At 49.1% G+C, this 27,040-nt stretch overlaps 2 protein-coding genes across 3 annotated transcripts; one reads left to right on the forward strand and one right to left on the reverse strand.

The window, feature by feature from the left end:
* Positions 1–1,088: 1,088 nt before the first annotated feature.
* LOC307243325 (very low-density lipoprotein receptor-like) lies at positions 1,089–20,223 on the forward strand. Of its 2 annotated transcripts, XM_080018079.1 has the most exons (20): positions 1,089–1,613; positions 2,361–2,480; positions 3,199–3,321; positions 7,232–7,354; positions 7,536–7,744; positions 9,113–9,275; positions 12,861–12,983; positions 13,664–13,786; positions 13,875–13,994; positions 14,614–14,739; positions 14,810–14,981; positions 15,471–15,695; positions 15,854–15,972; positions 16,205–16,344; positions 16,615–16,756; positions 16,936–17,085; positions 17,985–18,041; positions 18,566–18,646; positions 18,783–18,952; positions 19,170–20,223. In XM_080018079.1, exons 1-20 carry the CDS (start codon positions 1,541–1,543, stop codon positions 19,203–19,205), a joined length of 2,595 nt encoding a protein of 864 aa, XP_079874205.1. In that variant the 5' UTR covers positions 1,089–1,540; the 3' UTR covers positions 19,206–20,223. The 2 variants fall into 2 exon arrangements, with proteins under 2 accessions (XP_079874205.1, XP_079874206.1); XM_080018080.1 differs by lacking the exon at positions 17,985–18,041.
* A 2,302-nt stretch (positions 20,224–22,525) lies between these two features.
* Positions 22,526–26,912, reverse strand: LOC307243093 (potassium voltage-gated channel subfamily V member 2-like; the record flags this gene model as incomplete). Its single annotated transcript, XM_080017743.1, has 8 exons — positions 22,526–22,855; positions 23,100–23,225; positions 23,958–24,074; positions 24,201–24,455; positions 24,561–24,752; positions 25,614–25,785; positions 26,114–26,272; positions 26,809–26,912. The coding sequence occupies 8 exons, from the start codon at positions 26,910–26,912 to the stop codon at positions 22,526–22,528; spliced, it is 1,455 nt and encodes a 484-aa protein (XP_079873869.1).
* Between the last annotated feature and the right edge of the window lie 128 nt (positions 26,913–27,040).

The following is a 27,040-nucleotide window of genomic DNA, read 5'->3' on the forward strand; positions in this document are numbered from 1 at the left end:
TGGTTTCAGTTTTTTACTTGGATTACATTTTCAATAAATTACATTTCCATGAAATATGAAAAATGTTGTGGTATTTCTGAGGAATTACTATTGCACGGCTTCTAATTTTGCAACACCTTGTGGATCTTGAACGCATCACTCAGTCACACATTTCGGTGTTTATTGTATTTTTCATGAATCCGGCAAAGTAATGTGGAGCAAAGACATAAAATATCAATGTAACAGATGTACTGACATCTACCAGGTGAGAAGTTATATAAATATACACATAAATACATCGTTTGGTAACGTCTGAACACTACAGAGTGACCGAGTCCACGCCCACACTGGACACGGTCCAACTGGACATTCTCAATCACAACCTGTACGTTTATACTAAATAACCTGATGATGTCATAAAGCGTCTTGCTGTAAATGTCATTTATACTAAATAACATGATGATGTCATAAAGTGTCTTGCTGTAAATGTCATTTATACTAAATAACATGTCATAAAGCGTCTTGCTGTAAATGTCATTTATACTAAGTCATACGATGATGTCATCAAGAATCTTACTGTAAATATAATTTACACTAAATAATATGATGACGTCATAAAGCGTCTTACTGTAAATATAATTTCCTTCATTTTAGAACAATACGTGTGATGTGTCAGTGAACCAAGACCAACGGAATATTCTGAGATGCGTCTGTGATTTTGGTCAAAGTTGTTTTCTTTTTCATCTCTGCTCCGTGTGGATTGAAACATTTAGTGGTTTAAACGACAACTCAGCAGGTTCCAAGCTGACGACGCCAACAATAATGTAATGTACTGATATGTGTAATGTACTGATATATGTAATGTACTGATAAGATATTGAAATGAATGACAACGATTGATAAGACAACATTGAAGATACATTATGATGATGATGATGATGATGATGATGCTGCTCCACATCCAGCTCCATGTGTCAGTGTATTATTCTGGGACAGGAAAGGGTTAACCTCCTGGAAGACGCGTTGGAGGAGGAAGGGAGAGAGACGGAGAGAGAGAGACAGAGAGAGAGAGAGACGGAGAGAGAGAGAGAGACGGGGAGACAGAGAGAGGGAGAGAGAGAGAGAGAGAGACAGCTCCCGACCCACGCCTCCTCTCCTCCACCTTCCTTCCCTCGCTCCGTCTCCTTCCTCTTCATCTACATTTGGGACATGGTTCGCAGCTCGTGCGCCACCGCGAGAGGCGGGGTCCGCAACCGGAACCAGCGCGCGGGGCCTGAGCCTTAAAGGCGGCGCGCGGCGCGAGCCCTTCCGTTTGCTGCTGCTGCTGCTGCTGCTGCTGCTGCTCGGCGGCGACGGCGCGGACGCACCGGAGGACGCACCGGAGGACGCACCGGAGGACGCACCGGAGGACGCACCGGAGGACGCACCGGAGGACGCACCGGAGGACGCAGAGCAGGCCCCGCAGCCCGGCGGACCCGCACGGAGGCCCCGCAGCCCCCGCACCTGCCGCACCGCCCGCACCGCCCGCACCGCAGATCCCGGCGCTCGGATCCTCAGCGACATGCGCGCGTCCGTGCTGCGGGTGCTCCTGCTGCAGGTGGTGACGTGCACGCAGCTCCGCAGCGCCGCGCACGGTGAGCACCTGACCTGCGCGTGCGTGTGCGCGTCAGCTCGTGGCCGTGCACCTGTCCCGCGCGTGGTCGCGTGACGTCGCCTCGTTTTCCGTTGTTTGTTGTTTATTGTTTTTTGTTTGTTTTCCGTTGTTTGTTTTTATTGTTTTCAATCGTCTCCTTCACGGCGGCGCGTGCGCGTCAAGCGCCGCCGTCGGTGCGCGTGCGTGCGGCCTGCGCACGCGCCTGTCCTGCTCGGTTCCTTCAACCTTGTGCGTGGACGCTCCGCACGCGCGCCCCCGTGGAACGTTTTCATAGGTGACGATGACGTCATCATTATTCATTATAATCAGTGGCGTCCATTCAGCGTCATAACATCTATGATTATATCTGTTGTCATAATTATGATGATATGTATAAGTGCTGCCTGCACGAGGCCTCAGCCTGTTACTGGGTGAGCAGCAGGATCCGCTCTGCTGCTAGTTACACTAGTTAATACAACCAGACTAGTTTGATGTAAAATCGGAAATGGGTTGAGTAACTTATCTAAGACTAGTTAAGCTGCTCCTGCAGAGCGGGTTTATACCTCTGTATCAACAAGTCATATTCTTGGTTTATTTATTTTGTTATTTTTTATCTTGGTTAGTTTTTTTCCCTTTCTTATGTTTTGGCTTAAGTTTGTGGTTGATGGTTGGATTTAGTGTATGTTGTGTTATATTATTGGATGGAAACAGGTTAGTTGCATCACATGTTAACCCTTTGTGGCGGCAGGTTCCACGGCAGAATGTGAGCGGAACCAGTTCCAGTGCGGGAACGGTCGCTGTATTCCCTCCGTCTGGAAATGTGACGGCGACCAGGACTGCACCGACGGCAGCGACGAGAGCTCCTGCGGTGAGGACGCACAACGTGCACCAAACACAGCCACGTGCATGCAGGTTACCATAGCAACCGGGAGTCGGATGGGTAGCAGGGCCCTAGGAGCATGGTGCTTGTAGCGTAGCCCTAGGAGCATGGCCCTGGCAGCGTGGTCCTTGTAGTGGGGCCCTTGTAGCATGGGCCTAGGCCCACGTGGCGCTTGGAGCATTGCCCTTGGAGCATTGCCCGTGGAGGGTGGCGCTTGTAGTGTGGGCCTAGGAGCGTGGCGCTTGTAGCGTGGAGGGTGGAGCTTGTAGCGTGGAGGGTGGCGCCTGTATCGTGGGCCTAGGAGCTTGGTGCTCTAGGAGTGTGACGTGGGGCCCCGGTAGCATAGCGCTTGTATAGTGGCCCTAGTAGCCTGGCGCTCTTAGTGTGGCCCGAGAAGCGTGACGTGGGGCCCTAGTAGCGTGACGTGGTGCTCATAGTGTGGCCCTAATATTGTGACATGGGGCCCTAGTAGCCTGACGCTCATAGTGTGGGCCCCAGTAGCGTGACGTGGGGCCCCAGTAGTGTGACGTGGGGCCCTAGTAGCATAACACTCCTAGTGAAGCCCTCGTAGCCTAACCCGGGGCAGGAGTTGCCCGACGTGGGCCCTTAGCAGGGTGGATAGAACGGGGGTTCCCAAACTTGGGTCCGTGCCCCCTCAGGGGGTCCACAGCGACGCGACTTGAATAAATGTCCCCTTCCCCCGCAGAGAGGACCGCCTGCCCGGACGTGGACTTCCTGTGTCGTAACGGCCAGTGTGTGCCCAGCAGGTGGCACTGCGACGGCGAGCCCGACTGCGAGGACGGCTCCGACGAGAGCGCCGACATCTGCCGTGAGTGGAAACCCCCAAAACCTCCTCATGAAGAACCTCTTTCCACCGTTTCCCAGAACAAACAATGGTTTAATGTTCAAGTGGAACTGGACAGGAAACACCTGTCCAAAGAACCTCCGTGGGGTTGAATTCAAACGATCCGCCCTTAAATGAAGTCTCTCTATCGTGTCGTGGGTTTTGGGGGCGGAGGTAGAAAAATAATGATTTTTAATAGTTTGATGTTATACATGTTTTAATCACCCTTTTGAATAGGTCAAAAACAATCTCCTGTTATCTGTGAGAATCGATTGAGCCCAAAAACGCTGCTCTGCAGGGTGTTGGTCATTATATATTTTGGGTGGGGGAGCCGTTTACAGGGTGTTGTGGCTTCCCATGATGCATCAGTGCACAGCAGCTTGCGCGATGTCGCGTCCTTCATCCCACGCGGTGAAGTGGCTTCGTGACGCAGTCGCTCAGAGGCTTGAAGCTCCCAGGTCCAGGCGTGTTGGGATTTTAATTCTGCGACCTCCAAGAAGACGGTTTTGGGAGGATCCTCCACAACATCAGAATTGTAATCCTCCTTATTCCTTGGTGTTGTGGGCGGAAGCTTGACGCGTTGGAGGCGAACGACAGCATCGCGGCAGCGCACGTCCCCGAAATTGGCAAAAGAATGGGTAACAATAAAACTAGAGGAAGGACTGTCGACATACGTAACAAGAAATTTACAAAAATTGGAAAACAAGAAAATAAAACAAAAAAATAAACAAACGAGAAAAATGTTGCCTAAGAATTACAATAACGGTACACTAACTCTGTATCAACAATTGACGTTCAGACAAAAATAATAACTTGTGTAAGTTTGCATAATGTTATAAAGCTTTTGACAGAGTTCTAAACAGAAACAACTGGAGCTCTACACTCCGTTAAGTTGAGTGAAGTGTTTGTGTGTGATTTAGGCATCCACACCTGTCTCGGGTCCAGTTAATTGGGCCAATGATCAGTTGCTTATCGGCGCAATCGATGAACACGGGTTAAATCACCCTAACCCCACACAGGGTGCGTGTGCGTGTGAACTTTGAATGTGGCCGTGCACGCTCCCCCTCGTGCACGCTCCCCCTCGTGCACGCTCGCGGGTCACTCGTGCTGTGCGTGTTCTTGTGCGTTGGGGTTTACTTGTCAACTTAGATCCCGGTCGTCGGTAGCAGCGTCGCAGCTGTTCTTCCTTGGATCCACACATTAAAACATGTCAACAACACAACCCATGTGCTCCTCACCCTAATCCCCTTTTACCCTCCATCACCCCGTTCCCGCATAGTACAACCACAACAACCATCATCATTATTCTAACAATAAGAGAGGAAATGGAAGCGGACAGAGCTCCGTTTTGTCAGCAAACAACTCTGTGTCTGAGAATAAAACCCACAGACAAGAGCAACACAGAACCCAGGAGGTTCCTGGAAGGTTCCCACCGGGACGAGCACAAGAGCAGAGGACGTGCAGTCGACCACCGGACGACAGGTCGTTCTCCGGAAAAGCAAAACCATTCCTTTACTTATCCTAAAAGAATGGACTTTGTTCCATGTGTTTGAGACGGCGCTCGATGAGGGCGGAGGCGTGCGAGTGGACTGGTCCAAAAGGCGCTCGATGAGGGCGGAGGCGTGCGAGTGGACCGGTCCGTTCGTCGACTCAGGCAGTGACGTCGACAAACAATTCATGATTATTAATTGTTCCTCTTTGGAAAAATAAAAGCATGACTTGAAGCAGCGCCGTGCTGGGGACGTCACTCATGCACTGGTGACTTTGCAGTTGATGGTCCGCTGGGGGAGGGGGGGTGTCGACTAATCCACTGAAATTCTTGTTCGTCCTCGACCGCTAAAAAAATAATAAATGCCAGTCCCTGCAGCGTGCGGCGTGTTGGAGTCAACACTCCTTCCAGACGTTTCCTCGGAGCAGGAGGAAGACTTCCAGGTTTGCTGCTCACCCCTTGAGGGACCTCCTGCCCTTCTGGGATATTGGAGTAGTTTAGAGTAGTCCCTCAGGCAACTTTGGTGCCTGAGGGACTACTCTAAACTGAAAAAACCTAAACTACACTTTGTTTCAGCCTGATGTTGCAAACGTGGCTCTGGCTCTGGGATGTCAGCATCTATAGCTTTTCCTTAATGTTCCGTTGAGTTCAGTACAGACTCTTTATCACTTTTTACTGACAACGGACATTCTTGTCTCTAGAAGCTCGGGTTTAAGTTTAAACCTCTTTGTTTTTCACAGTGAAGTTCCACAAGGTTTGTGATGGTTCAACATTTGAGGAATTGATGTGACTCCCACTGTTGACCTTTTCAATAGCGAGGTCCGTTTAAATATTTGCATATTTTGAGGGTTTTGTAATGCAGCATCTGACTCCATGCAGGAGGGAGGGATTATTTGCTTTAGACTTGCCCAATATGTCCTGAAAGGTTTTCCATCGTTCTTTAGTTCACACATCTTGTTTTGAGAGTGAGATCTTTTCTTTTTTCTCTGCTTATCTTTGTGACCCTGTTTCTGAGTTTCACTGTTTTTATTCCATTGAATGGAGTTTCCCCAGGCCACTGCCTCACGTTTCAGTTCATCCTGGTGAACCCTGAGTGTTTATAATTCCTTATCCAGCCACAGGCGTGAGTACTACTCACATGGATAATTCTCATGTAATGCAATACCTGTTTCTTTCATACTTTCATTTCTGTACATACCTTGTACCACTGTATATATATTTTTTTTTTTATCTGCTCAATACGTTTTTCTTCACAAATGGCTTAATAAGGTCTTTGCAACACAGTCCTCGGCCCAGCTTTCGGTACTGTAGTTTTCCCAGCTACGGCCACTATACCGTGCTCACTAAAACCAGCTGTGACGGATACGGCCTGGGAGCGGAGCTCGCTGGCACCAGTGCGACTGCATGCAGCTCCAGGCGCGTCAGAGCACGTCCTGCTCGGCACCTTCATCCTCTGACTCAAATGACGTTCATCACGACCGCTGGCTGTCGTGATGGGCTGCCTGTCGGAGCCCAGGTCTGAGGAAGCCAGTCAGTTTAGATCCCGTGGAAGTGAATCTCTAGCTGAACCTGTTCCTTCCTGAAGCGGAGCACGTACGTCATCCCTATGGTGTGCATGAGAGCAACAAGCAATATCTACTGGTTTCATGTCAATAGGTGAATTTGGAGGAAATGGGCTTCTAGAACTGGATCCATCAGATTGTTTGACCTTCACTGGAATGTGGTTTTGTATGTATATACCACCCCCCCCCTTGCATATTTGTGTCATGTCATGAGAATATTCTAAGCTGGGATGGCTGCTTCAGAGGTGTCAACACAGATATCCAGGTGTGTTTCTGAAATAGCAATCACATTTATATGATCATTTTTGAGTCCTAGCGAGAGAACTTGAACTACTAAGGTTTACAGGTGTCAAGGTGCGCAATCCCTCATCCTTGTAGCTTCCTAGTCGTGTTGTTCCTACGCCGTCCCACACAAACTGAAAACCTAGCGGCTCTGTCCGGTTAGCCCTGGGCCGGACAAGCTGTGCGTCAAACCCTAAGGTTTAAACCCCCAAAGGTCCTCATGTTGCTCTGAATATCTGAAAGATCCTCTGTTGCTCTGAATCTGTTTTGTCATATTAATCCCAGAATGTCCCCACGTTGTTTTAAATATCTGACCTCAGTCCTCAGTAGCCCTGAAAAGCCGTGTTGGATACTTGAAACCCAGTTACGTCCTCACGCCGCTCTAACTATTGTCTTTTGTGATATTATTAACCATAAGAAGTCCTCACGTTATTCCAAATGTTTCATCATCCTCAGTAGATGTGGATGTGTCTACGTCCTCAGTAGATGTGGATGTGTCTACGTCCTCAGATGTGGATGTGTCTACGTCCTCAGTAGATGTGTATGTTTTGTGGCGGTGCAGACATGAGGACCTGCCATGTGAACGAGTTCAGCTGCGGCGCCGGCTCCACCCAGTGCATCCCCGTCTTCTGGAAATGCGACGGCGAGAACGACTGCGACAGCGGCGAGGACGAGCTGAACTGCGGTGAGTTGCAGACGCAAAGCGCCTCCCGACGCCGACAGGATCCCATTGACCGGGGAGGGGAGTGGGCTCTGTGAGCTAGCATGCAGGCGAGCCGGAGGATCTGAGCTCTGAAACTAGTTGGTTTCAAAGTGGAAGTGACTCTTCTCTCCCTTTCTCCCCGTCTCATGTCATCCTCCCGCAGGCAATGTCACCTGCGCGCCCGACGAGTTCACCTGCGCCAGCGGCCGCTGCGTCTCGCGCAACTTTGTGTGCAACGGCGAGGACGACTGCGGCGACGGCTCGGACGAGCTGGCGTGCTCGCCGGCGTCCTGCGGCCCGAGCCAGTTCCGCTGTGGGAACGCCACCTGCATCCCGGCCAGCTGGGTCTGTGACGACGACGTGGACTGCCAGGTAGATGATCCCAGATAACCAGATCAGAGTGCAACACCTTGTGCATCCCAGGTGGGCTCTGCGATGACTACTGCCAGGTAAAATAACCCAGATTACACTAATTAGACCATTGAATCCAAAATAATCCCCTTTGGATGGATGGTCGCCGTGGGAACCGGACGTTGTTTTGTGGCAGGAGGGTTTGGTCGCCGTGGGAACCCGATGCTGACAGTTGACAGTTCAGTTTGGTCTCAACCTGTTAGAATGATCCGGTTTTTCTGGCTCACTGGGGCGACGCCCACGACAGCATGAACACACACGCATGAGCACCAACTGTCTTTTTAGACAATAGACTTGTTTATTTCAACTAATTGTGTCCTTGAGCAAGACACTTAACCCCTAATTGCTCCTGATGGCTGCGTCCGTCGGTGTTTGAATAATTGTAAGTCGCTTTGGATAAAAGCGTCTGCTAAATGACTAAATGTAAATGTTCAACCACTTCATTTAGGGTCTCAAACAAATGCCCCGCGGACCACATCTGGGCCGTGTTTATGATATATTTATATAATATATTGTATATTAGCTAGTGGTGCCACCTGGTGACGCTCCATAGAAACTACAATGGAGGACTTGGAGAGATGAATGTTGGAATGTCCAGCTTCACATTGAAGCAGCACTACGTAACTTTTGGGCTTCGGGGCCCCTACAGTATCTGAGTTCAGTTGCACTTTAACACCATTGTCGTAAAGCTCGGTCTCGTGTCCGAAAACAATGTATTTTTCAAATTTGAACCTTATTGGCCACGTTTCAATAAAATAAAATATTGCTCCTTAAATGAAATGGTGCGATTCTCCATATTACGAGTCAGTGTACTGTCAAAATGAGTCTGGAGATGAAATTTAAAGGTTAAAAAAAAAAAAAAAAAAAAAAAAAGTATTTTATTTAATAACAGGAAATAGTCTAGATAGTATAGTCTAAAACTACGTATAATCTAAATTCCATTTTTTATTGTATTTGTTATTATATTTAGTAAGTAGTGTGTAGATGTATGTAATGTATATAGTAGTGTGTATGTTATATGTATAATGTATGTAGTAGCGTGTGTGTTAAATGTATGTAGTAGCGTGTGTTATATGTATATAGTAGTGTGTGTGTTATATGTATATATTAATGTGTATATGTTATATGCATATGGTAGTGTGTAATAAGCAGGATAATGTGCAGCCAGGCGGCCGTTATCACTACATAACCTCCAGAGACAGACCTTGTCCCTGTCGGGGGTTATTCAGGGATGTCTGCCCTGCTGGACCTTATCTCTATATAAAGTATATTGTCGTGATGGTGAATGGTGAATTCCGTCTCTCAGTCTCCGCCCCCTCTCTCCTCCAGGACCAATCGGATGAGTCGCAGGCGCAGTGTGGGCGTCACCCCACGCCGCCTGCCAAGTGCTCGTCCAGCGAGACGCAGTGTGGTTCAGGGGAATGCATCCACAGGAAGTGGAGCTGTGACGGCGACAGCGACTGCAGGGACGGCTCCGACGAGGCCAACTGCCGTGAGTGGAAGGGTCCTAGTAATACTAACAGCACAAAGCCATGGAACATATCAGTAAAATAATAATAACATTGACAATATTAATAATAATAATAATAATAACATTTTCATCATTTGCATCATTTGAAAGTGGGGAATCAGAGCTTCCAAACAAGGTGTCACTTGTGCAAATCAAGCAAATATTTTTAAAGCTATGACTTGTTGATGACAAGGGTTTGGCAAATTGTGTTTCTGAGATAATCCCCTTCAGAGTTTGACCCACACCAGCTTCATTCAGCTCCCACAATGCAACTGGGCTTGGAGGACCAACAAAGCCTCATGGCTACTTAACATACTGCTGAATGGGCCAATCACCAACAGCTCAACAACACAACTCATTCTGTTTTTAAAAAAAGCTTTAATTTAAATGTAAAAATATACATGTTTAATAAAAGTGGAATTATTTTGGAGTTTAAAAGTACGGACAACAACATAATGTAGAGTCCATCAACAAAATGAGTCTCAGAAAATCTGAAATCTGAAAATCTGTCGCCAACCTCAACGGACTTTATCACGTCATCCACTTGTCCCGTTGTAACAACAACGGACGTATTGTCGGTCTCCTGCGGTAGTTCTTGAAAATATTCCGTGTCATCGTCACATTAAGTCAGAAATCCGCTGTTTGAAATGTTCTCCAAGTCCGGAGTAATATCACGTTCAGCGTCGCTGTGGGAGAACTGACTATCATCACGGAAAATGAAGTCCAGTACGCGCTGCTGACACTGACTTGGATCCATCGCACTGGTCACATTAAGGCCCGAGATATGATTCAGATCTTCCTCCACCCGCTTCACCTCATCCATAAGGATACGGAGAAGAACGTTTTCACAGACAAGGGAGACGGAAACAGCCCCGTGCTGCGCTTTAACTGTCTGTTTACGGAGGTGACGTAGGTGCGTGACGCGAAGGGTTTTTCTTCTTCGCCGTTTCACAGCAGTGGCTTCGTGTGTAAAAGTAGTACGATTTAAAGGTTGAACTCTATGGAAACGGTTTCACATTGTGACTTCACATCACATGGAATATGGAGGAATGATCCTGACCTTGACGCTCCCTTTAAATGAAACCATCGATCGGCGTTGTTCTGTGTTATTCAGCGTCTCGGTAAGTGAACTGCGTTTCCATGTAATCTAATGGGAATATTTAACTCCACGGTTTAACAGTTTTCTACTATTTATAAATCAAACTCGGTTTTGAAAATACGTGGAGACATAAAAAAAACCCACAAAGGTATAAGAATCTGGAAAAATCTAATTTTCCTCCAAGAAAAGATTTTTCAACTTATTAAGCTGCTCCTGGCCATTTTAGAAATGCGCAAGATGGCGGCTTTTGCTGTGGTGGGACATATATGGGTCAGTTATATTATGTGATACATATCGTGATATAGGTCGGGGTTGTAATATTATCTACAGTATGTACATGTTGGTCATATCATATGATAGAGGTTGGTGATGTCATGTGAAAGGTCAGGATGTTGATATCAGTACATCAGGATATGATCACATGTGATATACGTTGGTGATATCACATGATATCTGTCAATAAAAGGATATATGTAAAGGTCAGTGATATCATGTGATATGGGGTCAGTGATATCGTGTGATATTATATAGGTCGGTGATATATGTCTAAGTCGGTGATATCATGTGATAGGTCGGTGACATGTATGTATATGTTGGTGATATAATATATGTATAGGTCAGTGATATACAGCGTAAGGATCTGAGCCACTTTGACAAGGAGCACATTGTGACGCTGGACGACTGGGTCAGAGCATCTCCACAAGCACAGGTCTTGTGGCTGTTCCCGCTGTGCAGTGGTTACTACCAAAAGTGTCCAAGGAAGGACGAGCGCTGAACCGGCGACAGGGTCACGGGGCCCAAGGCTCATTGATGCAGGTGGAGAGTGAAGTCTAGTCTGTCTGGTTCGATGCCACAGAAGAACTACTGCAGCACAAAGTAGTAAAAAAGTGAATGTTGATAGAAAGGTGTAGAACACACAGTGCATGGCAGCTTGCTGCGTATGGGAGCTCACAGTGTCCATGTTGACCCCTGTCCACCCCTGAAAGCACCTACAATGGACACGTGACGTAGGCATCCACACCTGTCTCAGGTCCAGTTAATTGGGCCAAGGATCAGTTGCTTATCGGAGCAATTGATGAACACGGGTTAAACCCGTCCCCACACGGGGGGTGTGCGTGCGTGCGTGCGCCATGATATGAGTCAGTGATAATGATGTGACGTAGGCCGGTGATATGATCTACGTATAGGTTGGTTGTGTGTGTAGGTCGGGGGATATGAGGTCACTCGGCTCTCCCGATAGGCTGCCTCCTTGAGGTGTGAAGAGGGAGTGATCGGGTCGCATTTTGCTCACCTGTCTCCCTCTCCGACTGTAACGACGCTGTGCGTGCCAGCGACAAGATGTGCCACCACCGTGTCCGAAGTCTCCCGGGTGGAATGGAACAAGTGCGTATGGGAGGATAGCGTGCGTCCTGAGGACACTTTCTCCGTGACTCTCCTCGATCACCCCCCCATGCGCTACGCACAGAAAATAACCCGAAGGAGTCTACGAGTCGTGCCTGGTTCCTCCGTGCCCCGCCCCCACACCGTTTTTACTTGTTTTATTTAGAGGATGGTCCCTGTGTTTTTTGTCAGCTTCCATCTGTTTTATCCTTGTGTTGTGACGCACACTGACTGGGGGGGGCAGCATTGCTCCACTTGCATCTCAGTCGACTGACTGGTTTTCAACTGATTCCACTCGTTGTGTACGTGTGTCAGTAGTTTTAAGGCCGTCGTCCCGGATCGCCACCGGTGGCACTTATTTAAGCGATGTGTTGCCGAGTAACCGATGCAGGTCGTGGCTTCCTGTCGTTGCCAAACAACCGTTCAAAGACGGAATATGAAGCGCGGGACGTCGGCGTGAGATGGGAGCACTATGAGGATCCGTGGGAGCGTAACGTAATGGACGTAATGATGAAAGTTAAAAGTTCATTGGTACAGATCTCATCTCCTGACAGGCCTGTCCGCTTCACCCAAAGAAATCCTTCTGTTTGCACTCGTTGGCTGAGCTGCAAAACAAGATGAATTTAACCCCAACAGATATTCGCTTTTTTATCTTTGTTTTTTTTTTAGTTTTGTTTTTTTTTAACGCTTGATCGTCCATGTGCTGGTGAGGGAGTGAAGCAGAGTCAGTTCAGTCGTCGGCGCAATTCTCACAAGAATCAATTCTGCCCAAATAACTTGTTTTGGTGGAAGGCGACGTGTAAACCAGTCTCAGCCAATATGAATCATTCCAAATGCCTCATTCCACTTGTGCCTCGGACGGTGAATTAGTTGTCAGTGATTATTTTCAGTTTGACGAGGATTCACTCTTTGCCTGGAGTGACCGCACAATTCCAAGTCGTTGAAAAGTTTTGTTCAGGACGAAGTTCGTGTTTGAGTGATGACCCCCTCGTCTGTTGCTGTGGCGCCACATGCTCGGCCAGTAGCTCGGTCAGCGTTAGCTCACTGACCCGTACCAAATGTTTGATTTTGTGTTTTCTCTCTGCCAGCTGTGCGCACCTGTGATGCCGACCAGTTCAAGTGCGACGACGGCAACTGTATCCCCGGCAACCGGCAATGCAACGGCCTCAGGGACTGTACGGACGGCTCTGACGAAAGCAACTGCAAAAACTGTACGTGTCTGTTTACATGGAGGGATGGATGATTGACCCCTGTATAGATGGATAGAACCCTGGATGGATGGATGGATGGGTGGATGGGTGGATACTTGGGGCGGTTCCCCTGCCACACGCCACCTCAAGAGGCTTGTGAGAGGCAGGTGTAGCTGCCTAAACCACTCCACCCCCGCACCACAATACTTATTTCAACCCCGGAGGCAAAAGGTGGGGAAATGGCAGCTTGGATCCAAACAATAATATATATAACTATGTACAGAAGTTGTAGTGACATTTTGTTATTATAACCATATATGGTTATATCATTATGACGAGCATATGTTGCCCAGCCCTAGCACCATCATTTTGAACCCAATCCCAGATGATCTCTGGTCATGTCAGGAGGTCGGGTAATGTGTCACCCAGCCCCAGCACGGTATTACATCAACAGAATCCCTGACCCAGAACACCCGGTAGAGCCTTGCATCCTGATATGATGTCCACAGGATATATAGTCTAACCCTATTATAAATGAACAAGAATGTCAATAGTATAACAATATGTTAATATCACAATGCATTCTTATAATGATATATCACCCAGCCCTAGCGTGATGCTATGATAACCATAAGCCTCGATAGAGAGCCTGGTGTGGTGATATGGATATATCCAAACGGCGTGTGGTGACCTCCCCGCAGTGACGCAGTGCAACGGTCCTGACAAGTTCAAGTGTCGCAGTGGAGACTGCATCGAGATGAGCAAGGTCTGCAACAAGGCCCGGGACTGTCCGGACTGGAGCGACGAGCCCATCAAGGAGTGCAGTGAGTACCCCAAGTACTCGTTGACTCCTCCTACTTCCTGTTGACTCCTCCTACTTCCTGTTGACTCCTCCCACTTCCTTTTTCTCAGACCTGAACGAGTGTCTCCTGAACAACGGGGGCTGTTCCCACATCTGTAAGGACATGGTGATCGGCTTCCAGTGCGACTGTACGCCGGGTCTGCAGCTCATCGACCACAAGACCTGCGGAGGTACCACCCAACTACACCCAAAATACTGCAGTGTCAGTACGGTGTACCATGCAACTACACCCAACATACTGCAGTGTCAGTACGGTGTACCACCCAAAATACTTTAGTGTTAATACGGTGTACCAACCAACTACACCCAAAATACTGCAGTGTCAGTACAATGTACCACCCAGCTACACCCAAAATACTGCAGTGTCGGTACAATGTACCACCCAACTACACCCAAAATACTGCAGTGTCAGTACGATGTACCAACAGACTACACCCAAAATACTGCAGTGTCGGTACGGTGTACCACCCAACTGCACCCAAAATACTGTAGTGTCAGTACGGTCCAACTACACCCAAAATACTGCAGTGTCAGTACAGTGTACCGTCCAACTACACCCAAAATACTGCAGTGTCAGTACAGTGTACCATCCAACTACACCCAAAATACTGCAGTGTCAGTACAGTGTACCACCCAACTGCACCCAAAATACTGTAGTAGTGTCAGTACGGTCCAACTACACCCAAAATACTGCAGTGTTAATACAGTGTACCACCCAACTACACCGAAAATACTGGTGTTGCATACATACAAACTGTATCCCAAAATAGTTTTCGTCCTCTTCCTCAGACGTCAACGAGTGTGTGAACCCTGGGATCTGCAGTCAGATCTGCATCAACCTGAAAGGAGGCTACAAGTGCGAGTGTCACAACGGCTACCAGATGGACCCCGCCACGGGGGTGTGCAAGGCCGTGGGTGAGTGCACGCTCGCCACCACGCCATATTGTTGACTTAGCGGGGTGTTGACGCTGGGCGTGTCCTCCAGGGAAGGAGCCCTCCCTGATCTTCACCAACCGCAGGGACATCCGCCGGCTGGGTCTGGAGCGCAGGGAGTACACCCAGATTGTGGAACAGCAGAGAAACACCGTGGCCCTGGACGCAGACTTCCACCAGCAGACAGTCTTCTGGGCCGACCTGGGCCAGAGGGCCATCTACAGGTGGGAGGCGGTACTACTTCCTGCTGGAGAGTGGGTGAATGGATGGAGGGTTGGATGGATGGATAGCAGGAAGTCTTGTGGCCCAGAGGACCGTCTGCAGGTGGGAGGTGGTACTACTTCCTGCTGGAGTGAATGGATGAATAGCAGACCGTCTTCCGTGGCAGAGGGTCATCTACACTATGAGTTGTGCTTTATTTGATACTTCTATTATCGTGGCATAAAATGAGAAAAATGAATAAATTGTCAATTGCAACTGTTGCCATGGCAATTAACCTTTAACTAAAATGTCATAGAGCTAGTTCACCTCATGCCGCGGGCCGCCATCTTGGACGGGCCTCATTCTGCCCACCACTTCATTGGGGCCGCACTGATTGATATTCAATTGGAATAGTATTATATAAAATGCCAGATTTGTGATATCTGACTGTTGACAAACAAATAGACTGATAAGATGGCAATTTGCAATGAACCCAAACCTCCTTCTTCCAGCACGGTGCTGGACAAGCGGGCGGACGCCGGCGCCCACACCAAGGTGATCGAGGACGTCCAGACGCCCGTGGGACTCGCCGTGGACTGGATCTACAAGAACCTGTACTGGTCCGACCTGGGCGCCAAGACCATCGCCGTGGCAACCTTTGACGGGACCAAGAGGAAGGTCCTGTTTGATGTCGGCCTGAAGGAGCCGGCGTCCATCGCTGTGGACCCGCTGTCCGGGTGAGTAGGAGGGTTGTCCTGCGATGGCCCGCACCGTGTCCAGGTCTCCGTTTTGGTGCGTGATGACGTGGTGTTGACGGACGCTAGAAAAGGGGTGTTTTAAGAACGGTCGTCCGATCAACAACCGGTTGCCCTGCGTTTCCTGTTGGGTGCTTAAGGTTCCTGTACTGGTCGGACTGGGGAGAACCGGCCAAGATCGAGAAGTCCGGGATGAACGGGGCCGACCGGCAGGTTCTGGTGGACTCGGACATCCAGTGGCCCAATGGCATCACCCTAGGTAAACACACCCCTGTTCACCTGGACAGTAGGCTCTTCCATTTCACAGATGGTCGGCAATAAGAATATATGTACAAACTGATGTTTGTCGATCCATCCTGACGGTTTTGACATGGTTATAGTTAGTAGTAGTTATTGTGTGTGCGCTGACCACGTCTTTATTTCCCTACTCGCGGCCGTGTTTCCTCTTGGCTCCGGCTGTGACCGACGCCGTGGACCGGGCGACGCCACAGACCTGATCAAGGGGCGTCTGTACTGGGTGGACTCCAAGCTGCACATGCTCTGCAGCGTGGACCTGAACGGCGACAACAGGAGGAAGGTGCTGCAGTCCTCCCAGTACCTGGCCCACCCCTTCGCCCTGACCGTCTTCGAGGTCTCTGCCTGTCTGTCTCTGGTGCTCTGCCTGTCTGTCTGCATGTCTGTTGCTTTATTTAATATCATCTCTATATTTTTTTAAAGGTAATTTATACATATTTTTTATTTTATATACGTTTTTTGTGTTTTAATATTTAATGAATTATTATATCATCATTTATATATTTTAATATAAGGGAAGTTGGATATTTTCATATCATTTCCCCATTTACATTTAAAAATATTTTGACTTGATATCATTGAATATCTGTATTCCTGGGCCCTGCAGGACCGGGTGTTCTGGACGGACGGGGAGAACGAGGCGATCTACGGCGCAAACAAGTTCACGGGTTCCGACGTTGTGGTTCTGGCGAGCAACCTGTACGACCCGCAGGACATCATCGTCTACCACGAGCTGATCCAGCTCGCAGGTGCTGGGCCGGGTCCCGGGGGAATAAATTAAATTACACTTTGTCTTAAAATGTCTTTTCTATATAAAGTACACTGATCTTCAATGGTTTTGTGTATTTGTTCCTTCCATGGTGTCATTGCTCCTGACTTGTACGACGGCAGGTTTTAAATAAAATATCTTTATTTCCTGACGTTCCAGGTCCAAACTGGTGTTCGGAGAAGGGACAAAATGGAGGCTGCAGCTTCTTGTGTCTGCCGGCGCCGCAGGTCAACAAACATTCTCCCAAATACTCGTGTGTTTGTCCCAAAGGAGAACAGCTGGCGGAGGACGGGCTGCGCTGCACGGCTGGTGAGTGGAAGGAGTCCTTTAAAACACCAAAAAAAAGTGTCCTTTAAAATACCCCCCCAAAAAAAGAGCTCAGATAGTCAAAGCAAACATGAAATAAATATGAACTAGTCCTGAATATATATATATATATATATATATATATATATATATATATATATATATATATATATATAATATAAATAAAATCTCTGCAGATTATGTGTTCCGTTTCTTTAGCTGAATGTCGTCCTGTCATCCCCCTTTTCCAGCCTTAACCTGGCAACCCGTATCTGTTTCCATTGTTGGTGTAATAACTGGGACGGTTCGATACCCCGTCGCCAACATGGCCTCAGATGTAAATGAAAATAAACGCAGAGTTCCTGTGATGATGTTAGAGCGAAGTTCAACGTTCAAGCCATTCTCCGAGCGGATCCATGAGTCTGAGTCTGGAACAAAATGGTGGATTTGGAGGCGTGTCCGTCCCTAACCCCGTTGAGCGTGGCTTCGGGCGGCGCTGCAGGGCGTGAACCAGTCAGGAGAGGCTGTTTTTAAAAGATGCTTCTTTTACCCTGAACCCAAGTTGAACCGTGGGGCGGGCGCGTTGCAGTGCGCCCCACGGGGGTCAGGGGTCGTCCTGTAGCTTCGGGATAATGTGTTGACAGTGGAATTCCAAACAAAGCGACCGCGCCCGTCGGGTTGATGAGGTTTCAAGAAAAATAAAAGAATTGCAGTTTTCCGCCGCCTGGTGGGTGGATGTGCGAGCTGCAGGAGCTCCTCAGTCGGCTCCTCGTGGAAACGAAGGAGTTTGGTTGAGCGGGGTTTGGGCATTTAGCGGACGCCCCCTGCTGCTCGGGTCTGAAACTACTTCAGTTTCCTTTTTGTTTTTGCTCGTTTGAGTGATTGTTGCTCTTCCACGACAGAGCCGTCCACCGCTGCCGCTAAGGACCCTGGGAAAGCTCTAGCGCGGCCCAATAAAGGTAAAACGCTGCTGTGGGATGTTAGCATGTTAGCTTGCTTTAATAATATAAAATAAACCTCAAATGAACCTGAACAGTAACAATTTGGAAAAAGTGCAACTAGTTTAACGATTCATATGATCCTAAAAATCAAATGTCAAATTCCCAAACTAGTCCTCCCCGGTTTGGGCTCTTTCTAGGGGGCGTCGACCGGCTGAGGGCTTTAGGGGGCGTCGACCGGCTGAGGGCTTTAGGGGGCGTCGACGGTTAGGGGGCGTCGACCAGCTGAGGGCTTGGCTGTCCAAACTCTTCCTCTGGCGGGGAAACTCATCATCAAAACTGTACTACACTGTGTAGTACCTAGTACCGAGTGTAGTATAGTGTACCACCGAGTACACTGTGTAGTACACTGTGTAGTACACTGTGTAGTATAGTGTAGAACCAGTACAGTGTAGTACACTGTAGTATAGTGTACTACCAGGACACAACGTAGTACACAGTGCAGTATAGTGTACTACCAGTACAGTGTCCTCTGTGTCCTGCAGAAGCCAACGTGAGCACATCCATCCATGAGGTCGACCTGACGACCAGGAGCTCCAACGCTGCCTGGGCCGTCCTGCCAGTGTGTGAGTACACACACACACACACACACACACACACACACACACACACACTGTGCACCCCGGGGGGCCACACCCCGTTCCAGCGTGTTCACACATTGAAACGCTCTCTCTCTTCACCCGCTTCCTGTTCCTGCCGTAGTGCTCTTGGCCTCGGCGGTGGGCGGCGGCTTCCTGATGTGGAGGAACTGGCGTCTGAACAACCAGAAGAGCATGAACTTCGACAACCCTGTTTACCTGAAGACAACGGAGGAGGACCTCAACATCGACATCACGCGGCACGGGGCCAACGTGGGCCACACCTACCCCGCGGTGAGGCCCCCAGCTGGTGCCGGCCCCCAGCTGGTGCTGGCGCTGGCCCCCGCATGTGGGAGTGAAACCGGGAGGAGGCCGCGTCGCCCGTTGGTCTTGGTTGTTATCAATATGATGTCATCACAGTGTTACGCCATCATAGAGGGCCAACGCATGGTTACATTTTGTGTCTTTGTCTTCTCTTCTTTGATCGTCTTTGTCTCCCGTCTTCCTCCAGATATCGGTTGTGAGCACAGAGGACGATTTATCGTGATCGTCTCCACGGCAACAGACCCCCACCCAAGCCGTCTCCCAAGGCGACCGTGTCGGTGGTCGTTTCCGTAGCAACAGCATCAGCGGAACCTTCCTGTATGACCACACGCCTGAAGTGCATTACGCCATCACACGAGGGAGCGGCCATCGTATTTATTACTATTATGTGAATATTATTAATATTATTATTAATATTTATTATTATTCATATTATTATAATTATTATCATTATTATAATAAGGTGTTATTTTAATTTAATGTTTTTTGCACAGTGTTTAAACTCCGTTCTCCAAAATGCGTCTTGACATGTTAGCCGCCGCCTCAGCTCGAGCACCGTCCACTCCACACCCGTAGGGGGCGGGTGGAGGTCCGTGTTTAGCGTCCTGGGTGTCTACGTCAGGGCGGACCTCCCGGCGTCTCGACGGAACATGGAGGACGGTGGCTCCAAAACAGACACTTTACTTGTGAATATTTCTTTGCGGCGGGGGTCGTTGAAAGGTCGTTGGACTTACTGTTCTTTGCTTTGGTGCTGATGAAGTTGCCTCCTTCCTTCCCACCTGACGGTGTTCATGGTTCATGCTTTTTGTTTTGCTTTTCCTCAAGCGTTGGGTTGATGTTATATGATCTCCGTGGTTACAGCGTTTGTAAACATTGTACAGATTTGGCCGTCAGCCCCTGGGGGACGGGCTCACCCATCAGGACTCTGGATGCACTTTGGTCCGACGTTCGCTCTGTAAATAAGATTCTACATTTGACTAGAAAATCAGTTTTTTGCTACGTGGGGTGAAGGTCACCGGGTTTGGACTTGAAATTATTGTATTCAAACGCGGACAAAGTCAAAGAAACTACAAGTGGATTTGTTAGAACTATTTTGTATGTTTGCTGTGTGCCGTCGCTGTGGATCTTTTCTAGCCTCGTGCGGTCGGGGCAACAAGAGAAAAAGAAAAGTTCTGTTTGTGTCAACGGGCCGCGTCGGAAACGCCTTCAAAATAAAAGCCCCGAACACGGTTTGTTCAAAACATCCTGTCTGCGCTCTTTTCTGATGATACTGGATGGATGGATGGTTGGGTGGATGCATGCATGATGTATGGATGCATGATGGGTGGATGGATGCATGTTGGATGGATGCATGATGGGTGGATGGATGGCTGCATGATTGATAGCTGTATAGCTATATCTAGAGCTGGATAGCTGTATGTGTAGCTGTGGGTGGATGCATGCATGACGGATGGAAGGATGGATGGACACATGATGGGTGAATGGATGGATGGATGCATGATGGATGGATGGATGCATGATGGATCCATGCGTGATGGGTGGGTGGATGCATGATGGGTGGATGCGTGATGGGTGGGTGGATGCATGATGGGTGGATGCGTGATGGGTGGGTGGATGCGTGATGGGTGGATGCGTGATGGATCGGTGGATGCGTAATGGATGCGTGATGGATGGGTGGATGCATGCATGACGGATGGAAGGATGGATGGACACATGATGGGTGAATGGATGGATGGACACATGATGGATGGATGGATGCATGATGGATCCATGCGTGATGGGTGGGTGGATGCATGATGGATCGATGGGTGGGTGGATGGATGCGTGATGGGTGGGTGGATGGATGCGTGATGGGTGGGTGGATGCATGATGGGTGGATGCGTGATTGGTGGGTGGATGCATGATGGGTGGATGCGTGATGGATCGGTGGATGCGTGATGGATGGGTGGATGCGTGATGGATGGATGCGTGATGGGTGGATGGATGCATGATGGGTGGGTGGATGCATGATGGGTGGGTGGATGCGTGATGGATGGATGCGTGATGGGTGGATGGATGCGTGATGGGTGGGTGGATGCGTGATAGGTGGGTGGATGCATGATGGATCGATGGGTGGGTGGATGCATGATGGATGGATGTGTGATGGGTGGGTGGATGCTTGATGGATGGATGTGTGATGGGTGGGTGGATGCATGATGGATAGATGCGTGATGGGTGGGTGGATGCATGATGAATGGATGCGTGATGGGTGGGTGGATGCATGATGGATGGATGCGTGATGGGTGGGTGGATGCGTGATGGATGGATGTGTGATGGGTGGGTGGATGCTTGATGGATGGATGCGTGATGGGTGGGTGGATGCGTGATGGGTGGGTGGATGCGTGATGGATGGATGTGTGATGGGTGGGTGGATGCGTGATGGATGGATGTGTGATGGGTGGGTGGATGCGTGATGGATGGATGTGTGATGGGTGGGTGGATGCTTGATGGATGGATGCGTGATGGGTGGGTGGATGCGTGATGGGTGGGTGGATGCGTGATGGATGGATGTGTGATGGGTGGGTGGATGCGTGATGGGTGGGTGGATGCGTGATGGATGGATGTGTGATGGGTGGGTGGATGCATGATGGATGAATGCTTGATGGATGGACGTGTGGGTGGATGCATGATGGACCCTCCCCCAGAGAGGCTTGGCCTTCAGCTCTGTTTCTTGGCTGAGCACTGAAAGAAAAGCATCGTTCAATAACTTCATGACGTTGCTTGTGATTTATGAAACTTTAGTTTGTTTTCTCAACACAACATGAGATTCAGGAGCAGGTTTGAAGAAAACCCCAAAAAAACAAGAGCTTTTGAAGTCGATCGCAGAATTTTCCCTGAAGCAGAAATGAAACAACTTTTGCGCAAAGGAAATATGAACAAACACAGGAAGAAAGAAAAGTCAGAGTGTTGATCTCTAAAGATCAGCTCCAGAAAAAAACTTCATGAACCTCAGTGAAGTTCTACAGGGAAACAACATTTTATAACATTAGTTTATACAGTAAAGAAGTAGTAGAACAACTGCCTGTGTGTATGTATGTGTATATGTTTATGTATGTGTATATGAATGTGTGTGTATATATATGTATATATGTGTGTATACATACACATACACAGTATCAAAGTATATCTATGTGTGTAATACATAAAGAGAGACATATCAAACTTTCTATAAATAGGTCAACTCTAAACTGACTAAACTCTGTCTGACCTGGTGTTTAATCTCAAGCTGTCGCTCTCACATCCCATGGATTAATACACTGTCCCCTCAGATTAAAGGGATGGGTGGAGGGAGATGGAGGGAGAAGCTCAAGAGTCCCAACAGAGACCCAGCAGAGTCTCGACAGAGTCCCAACGGGGTCCAGGCAGAGACTCCACAGAGACTCAACAGGGACCTTGCAGACTCCTGCCAGAGTTTGTATCTCTGAATAGTCTAGAGCAGTGGTTGTAAACCTTGGGTCCGGGGGCCACCAGGGGCCCTTCAAGGGCGTTCATCAGATGTCCCAGTCAATCGTGTGGATGATACACCCAGTTGACAGGATTTGGTGCCTTGTCTGTGCGGGTGCCGGAGTCAGCAGCGTTCCTGCTCCTGGTGGGAAGGACTTCCTGGATCCTCTGGGCGGTCCTCCTGTTGAGGTGCAGCTTCCCACGGGGCGTGGCCACCGCCGTGTACTGGTGAGTCTTCATCTGGGCGTAGTAATCTGAGAACTTGTTGTAGAGGATGGAGATGGGCATCCCGTTCAGGATGACGCCAAACGAGATGCAGGCGGAGGCAAAGAGACGACCGAGGACGGTCTCTGGAAAGATGTCTCCATAACCCACTGTGGAAATACTCACCTGGATGGATAGAGGGAGAGATAGAGAGAGGGATGGATGGATGGGAAGATGGGTAAATGGATGGGTAGATGGATGATGGATGGATGAATTGATGGATGGATGGGTGGATGGATGGGGAAATAGACAACCAAGGTTAGACAAGTCAAACTTCTTCCATGTGGAATAGGCATTGATATTATTATTGAACCATGTGTCTCCAGGTCTTTCCAGGTGTGTCTGGGTGTGCCTTGCCCAGTGCACTCACCGCAGCCCACCACCAGGCATGTGGAATGGAGGTGAAGTTGGTGTTGTTCACGTCGTGCTCCACGGTGTAAACCATGGCTGAGAACATGAAGACCCCCACAGAGAAGAAGAGCAGCAGGCAGCCCACCTGCAACACCCACAACACAGTGCTCACACAGGGGAACCCCATCAGCCACCTCCACCCCAAGAGCCCCGTGACATAGCGCCCCCCTGGCGGCCAACGGGGTGACAGGGAACCACCTGTTCAGACATTTGTGACGGACCTTACTCTGTGGTTCTCCACCCAAACACCCCCAACCTGTAGATCCAAGCCCCTGGGATACCTCAACTCCTCCACTAGGGGCAGCCTCTCCCACCCAGAGGAGACAGTCTGAGAAGCATGGCCTCACATCACAGTGTGTATCCTGTGGGTAGTATTATGGGATGTAGAAGTACACAGTGGCCATTTCTCAATACCAAGTACGCGAAGTCCGGACTTGGTAGTTCAGACTTGGTAGTTCAGACTGGGGAGTTTAGACTCGGAGGACGGGAGGACGCAGGACGGTCATTCTGCCAAGTGCATTGTGGGATACTTGTCTGTCCCGAGTCCACACAAGTCACCACCGATGCATCCTCCATCAAATGGGCGGAGCAAGTCCACATCCTGGCATTTGGACTGGACTTGACTTGATGCAGACTTTGCATTGGAACAGTACTTGGGCTGCGACTGATGACGTTTCACAAGTCCCCAAGTACAGACAAGAACACAAGTGCAGACAAGAACACAAGTACACACAAGAACACAAGTACAGACAAGAACGCAGATTGAGAAAGGGCTAGTGTGTATTCTGTGGGTAGTATTATGGGATGGGCAACTGACCTGCTGGTAGCAGCGTCTCAGGGTGAAGCCGAACGCCCTGAGGCCCACTGAGTGACGAGCCAGCTTCAGGATCCGAAAGATTCTCATCAGACGCATGATCTTCAAGACCTGACCCACCTGGAGGTGGAGGAGGAGGAGAACATCAAAAGACAAAATAGTGATTTTCTATTCCATTCTACTGTGTTGTATTTTACTCTATACTACTCTTTTACTTTCTACTCTGCTCTGCTCTAGCCCACAGACCTTCCCGACGCGGCCCACAGTCTGGATGTCCCCGTAGCGGCTCTGGGAGTCCTGGTCATCGAATCCCTCCAGGAGGCTCTGCAGGTAGAGCGGCAGGATGGCCACCAGGTCCACCACGTTCAAGAGGCTCCGCCCGAAACGCCCCAGGTCCGGGGTGGAGGCCAGGCGGAGCAGGAACTCCACCGTGAAGACGGAGATGCAGAAGGTCTCCACCTGCTCCCCGTAAGACCTGCCGCTACGCTCCCCAGAGGGAAGCTGGGGTTCAAAGAAAGAGCGACAGATACTGGGAGATCTGCTGCCTGGTGGTCTACTCATTCAAAACACACACACACACACACACACACACACACACACACACACCTTGTACTGCATCTCCTCCACGGTGTTGAGTGTCATGGCGACCAGGGAGACAAGGACAAAGAAGGAGGAGGCGACGGCCACCAGCTTGGCGGTGACGGAGGAGAAGGGCTTCTCCATCATGTTCCAAATGTTTCTCCTGGTGGAGCCGAACACCATCCCTCTGAAGAGCTCCCCGTTCTCCACCACCTCCATCTGAACCAACAGTACACATCACTCCTGTAGATCTCATTAAAGTAATCTCAAATAAAATCTCAACAGAGTAAACTAGAGTAGTGTAGAGCTCAGTCAAGTAGAGCTCAGTAGAATAGAGCTCAGTAGAGTAGTGCTCAGTAAAATAGAGCTCAGCAGAGTATAGCTCAGTAGTATAGAGCTCAGTAGTGTAGAGCTCAGCAGAGTAGAGCTCAGTAGTGTAGAGTTCAGTAGAAGAGAGCTCAGTAGAGTAGCGCTCAGTAGAGTAGAGCTCAGCAGTGTAGAGCTCAGTAAAATAGAGCTCAATAGTGTAGAGCTCAGTAGAATAGAGCTCAGTAGAGTAGAATGCAGTAAAGCAGAGCAAATTGAAAGTAAGTCAAGTAAAATAAATAATATAGAGAAGAGTCAAACAGAGTAGCAGGGTAGTCATGTTGGGTAGAGCTCAGTAGAGTACAGCTCAGTAGTGTAGAGCGCAGTAGTAAAGAGCTCAGTAGTATAGAGCTCAGTAGTGTAGAGCTCAGCAGAGTAGAGCTCAGCAGAGTAGAGCTCAGTAGAAGAGAGCTCAGTAGAGTAGCGCTCAGTAGAGTAGAGCTCAGCAGTGTAGTGCTCAGTAAAATAGAGCTCAGTAAAATAGAGCTCAGTAGTTTAGCGCTCCGTAGTGTAGAGCTCAGTAAAATAGAGCTCAGTAGAGTAGAGCTCAGTGGAATAGAGCTCAGTAGAGTAGAATGCAGTAAAGCACAGCAAGTACGTCAAGTAAAATAAAAAATAAAGTAGAAAAGAGTTAAACAGAGTGGCAGGGTAGTCATGTTGGGTTGAGCTCAGTAGAGTTATTTTCAACTGAGTTCAACTGTGTTGGAGCCGCACCTCGGCCCTCAGCTGGCTCTGGACCCTCAGACTGTGGCTCAACTCGTGGCTCCGCTCCTCGAAACCGACCCGGCAGCAGCGAGGGCAGTTCCGCAGCCGGACGCCCCAGAACCGCACCTCCTCCAGGAAGCTGCGGGGGCACAGCTCGTCCTTTACCCACAATACACCTGTCCTGGAGGCGGGAGCAGCAGGGTCAAGGAGGTCATCACCCAGTAACCCAGGGTAACAGGGTCCGCTCCCACGACTGTTATCAATGTCAAACTGGACGTGTCCTTTAGCATTAGCATGTAGCGGAGTGATACGAGGGAGGTGAAACCAGGAGGAGAAGTGGTTCCCATGGCAACGGTTGTTATTAAGAGACAGCGTCCTTATTCAGGAATAACCCAGCGCTGGTTGCTGCTATTAACCAATCAGAATGGAGTATTGCACAATACCCTGTAATAAATATATATACACGTATCAGTGTACTGGTACTAGCACTGGTACTACAGCTGTGTGACCTGTAGGAGGTGAAGATGTTCTGGAAGACGCCCGGGTCCCTGTCGAAGTAGAACTCTCTGCTCTGGAACACAAAGTCGTCGCAGAGCTGCAGCTTCAGGGCGTGGTCAGAGAAGGAGGCCAAGCGGCCGAGGCGAGAGTTTGGGAATCTGACGGCCAGACTGGAGGGCAGGAGGAACACCTGAGGGTGGATGGATGGATGAATGGATGGATGGATGGATGGATAGATGGATGGACGAATGGACGAATGGACGGATGGATGGATGGATGGACGATGGATGGATGGATAGATGGACAGATGGATAGAAAGATGGATGAATGGATGGACGATGGATGGATGTATGGATGGATGTATGGATTGATGGATGAATGGACGGATGGATGGATGGATGGACGATGGATGGATGGATGGATGGATGGATTGATGGATGATTGATGGATGGATTGATGATGGACCAATTAACGAGATGTATGTATGGATGGACAAATGAACAAGACGGATGGACGGATGAATGGGTGGATGGATGGATGAATGGATGGATGGATGAATTGATGGATGGACAGATGGAGGAATCGAATGTGAGAGTGGAGAGAAAAAAGCAGGAGGGAGGGGAAGACATTGTTTACACTTCAGGCTGTTTGGCGGTTTCCTCTTATCTTCTCATCTTAAGTGAAGACTGTTGGGGCTGGAACGCACTTGTCTCTGCTGACACCATCACACGTCATTATGATGTCATAGTGTCTAGTGCTCAGAGACCGTGGAACCACGCAGGAATGGCTGAAGTTGGTATAGATGCACATGGTATCGTATCTGTCGGAGGGGTTCGCCAAATAATGTTTCATCGGCACCGCCGTATCAGGAGTAGCCGAGCAACGGGACCGAGGGTGTAGCAGCAGAGCGCTTTGTGACATCATCATCCAATGCTGAA

Source organism: Zeus faber, assembly GCF_960531495.2.
Source record: "Zeus faber genome assembly, chromosome: 17".
NCBI classification, from domain to species: domain Eukaryota; kingdom Metazoa; phylum Chordata; class Actinopteri; order Zeiformes; family Zeidae; genus Zeus; species Zeus faber.

Excerpts from the sequence above, each read along its gene's own strand:
- LOC307243325 (XM_080018079.1), top strand. The coding sequence starts at position 1,541 with ATGCGCGCGTCCGTGCTGCGGGTGCTCCTGCTGCAGGTGGTGACGTGC. Across the intron at positions 7,745-9,112 it reads ACGACGACGTGGACTGCCAG|GACCAATCGGATGAGTCGCA; the intron begins GTAGATGATCCC and ends TCTCTCCTCCAG. Across the intron at positions 18,647-18,782 it reads CTGGGCCGTCCTGCCAGTGT|TGCTCTTGGCCTCGGCGGTG; the intron begins GTGAGTACACAC and ends TTCCTGCCGTAG.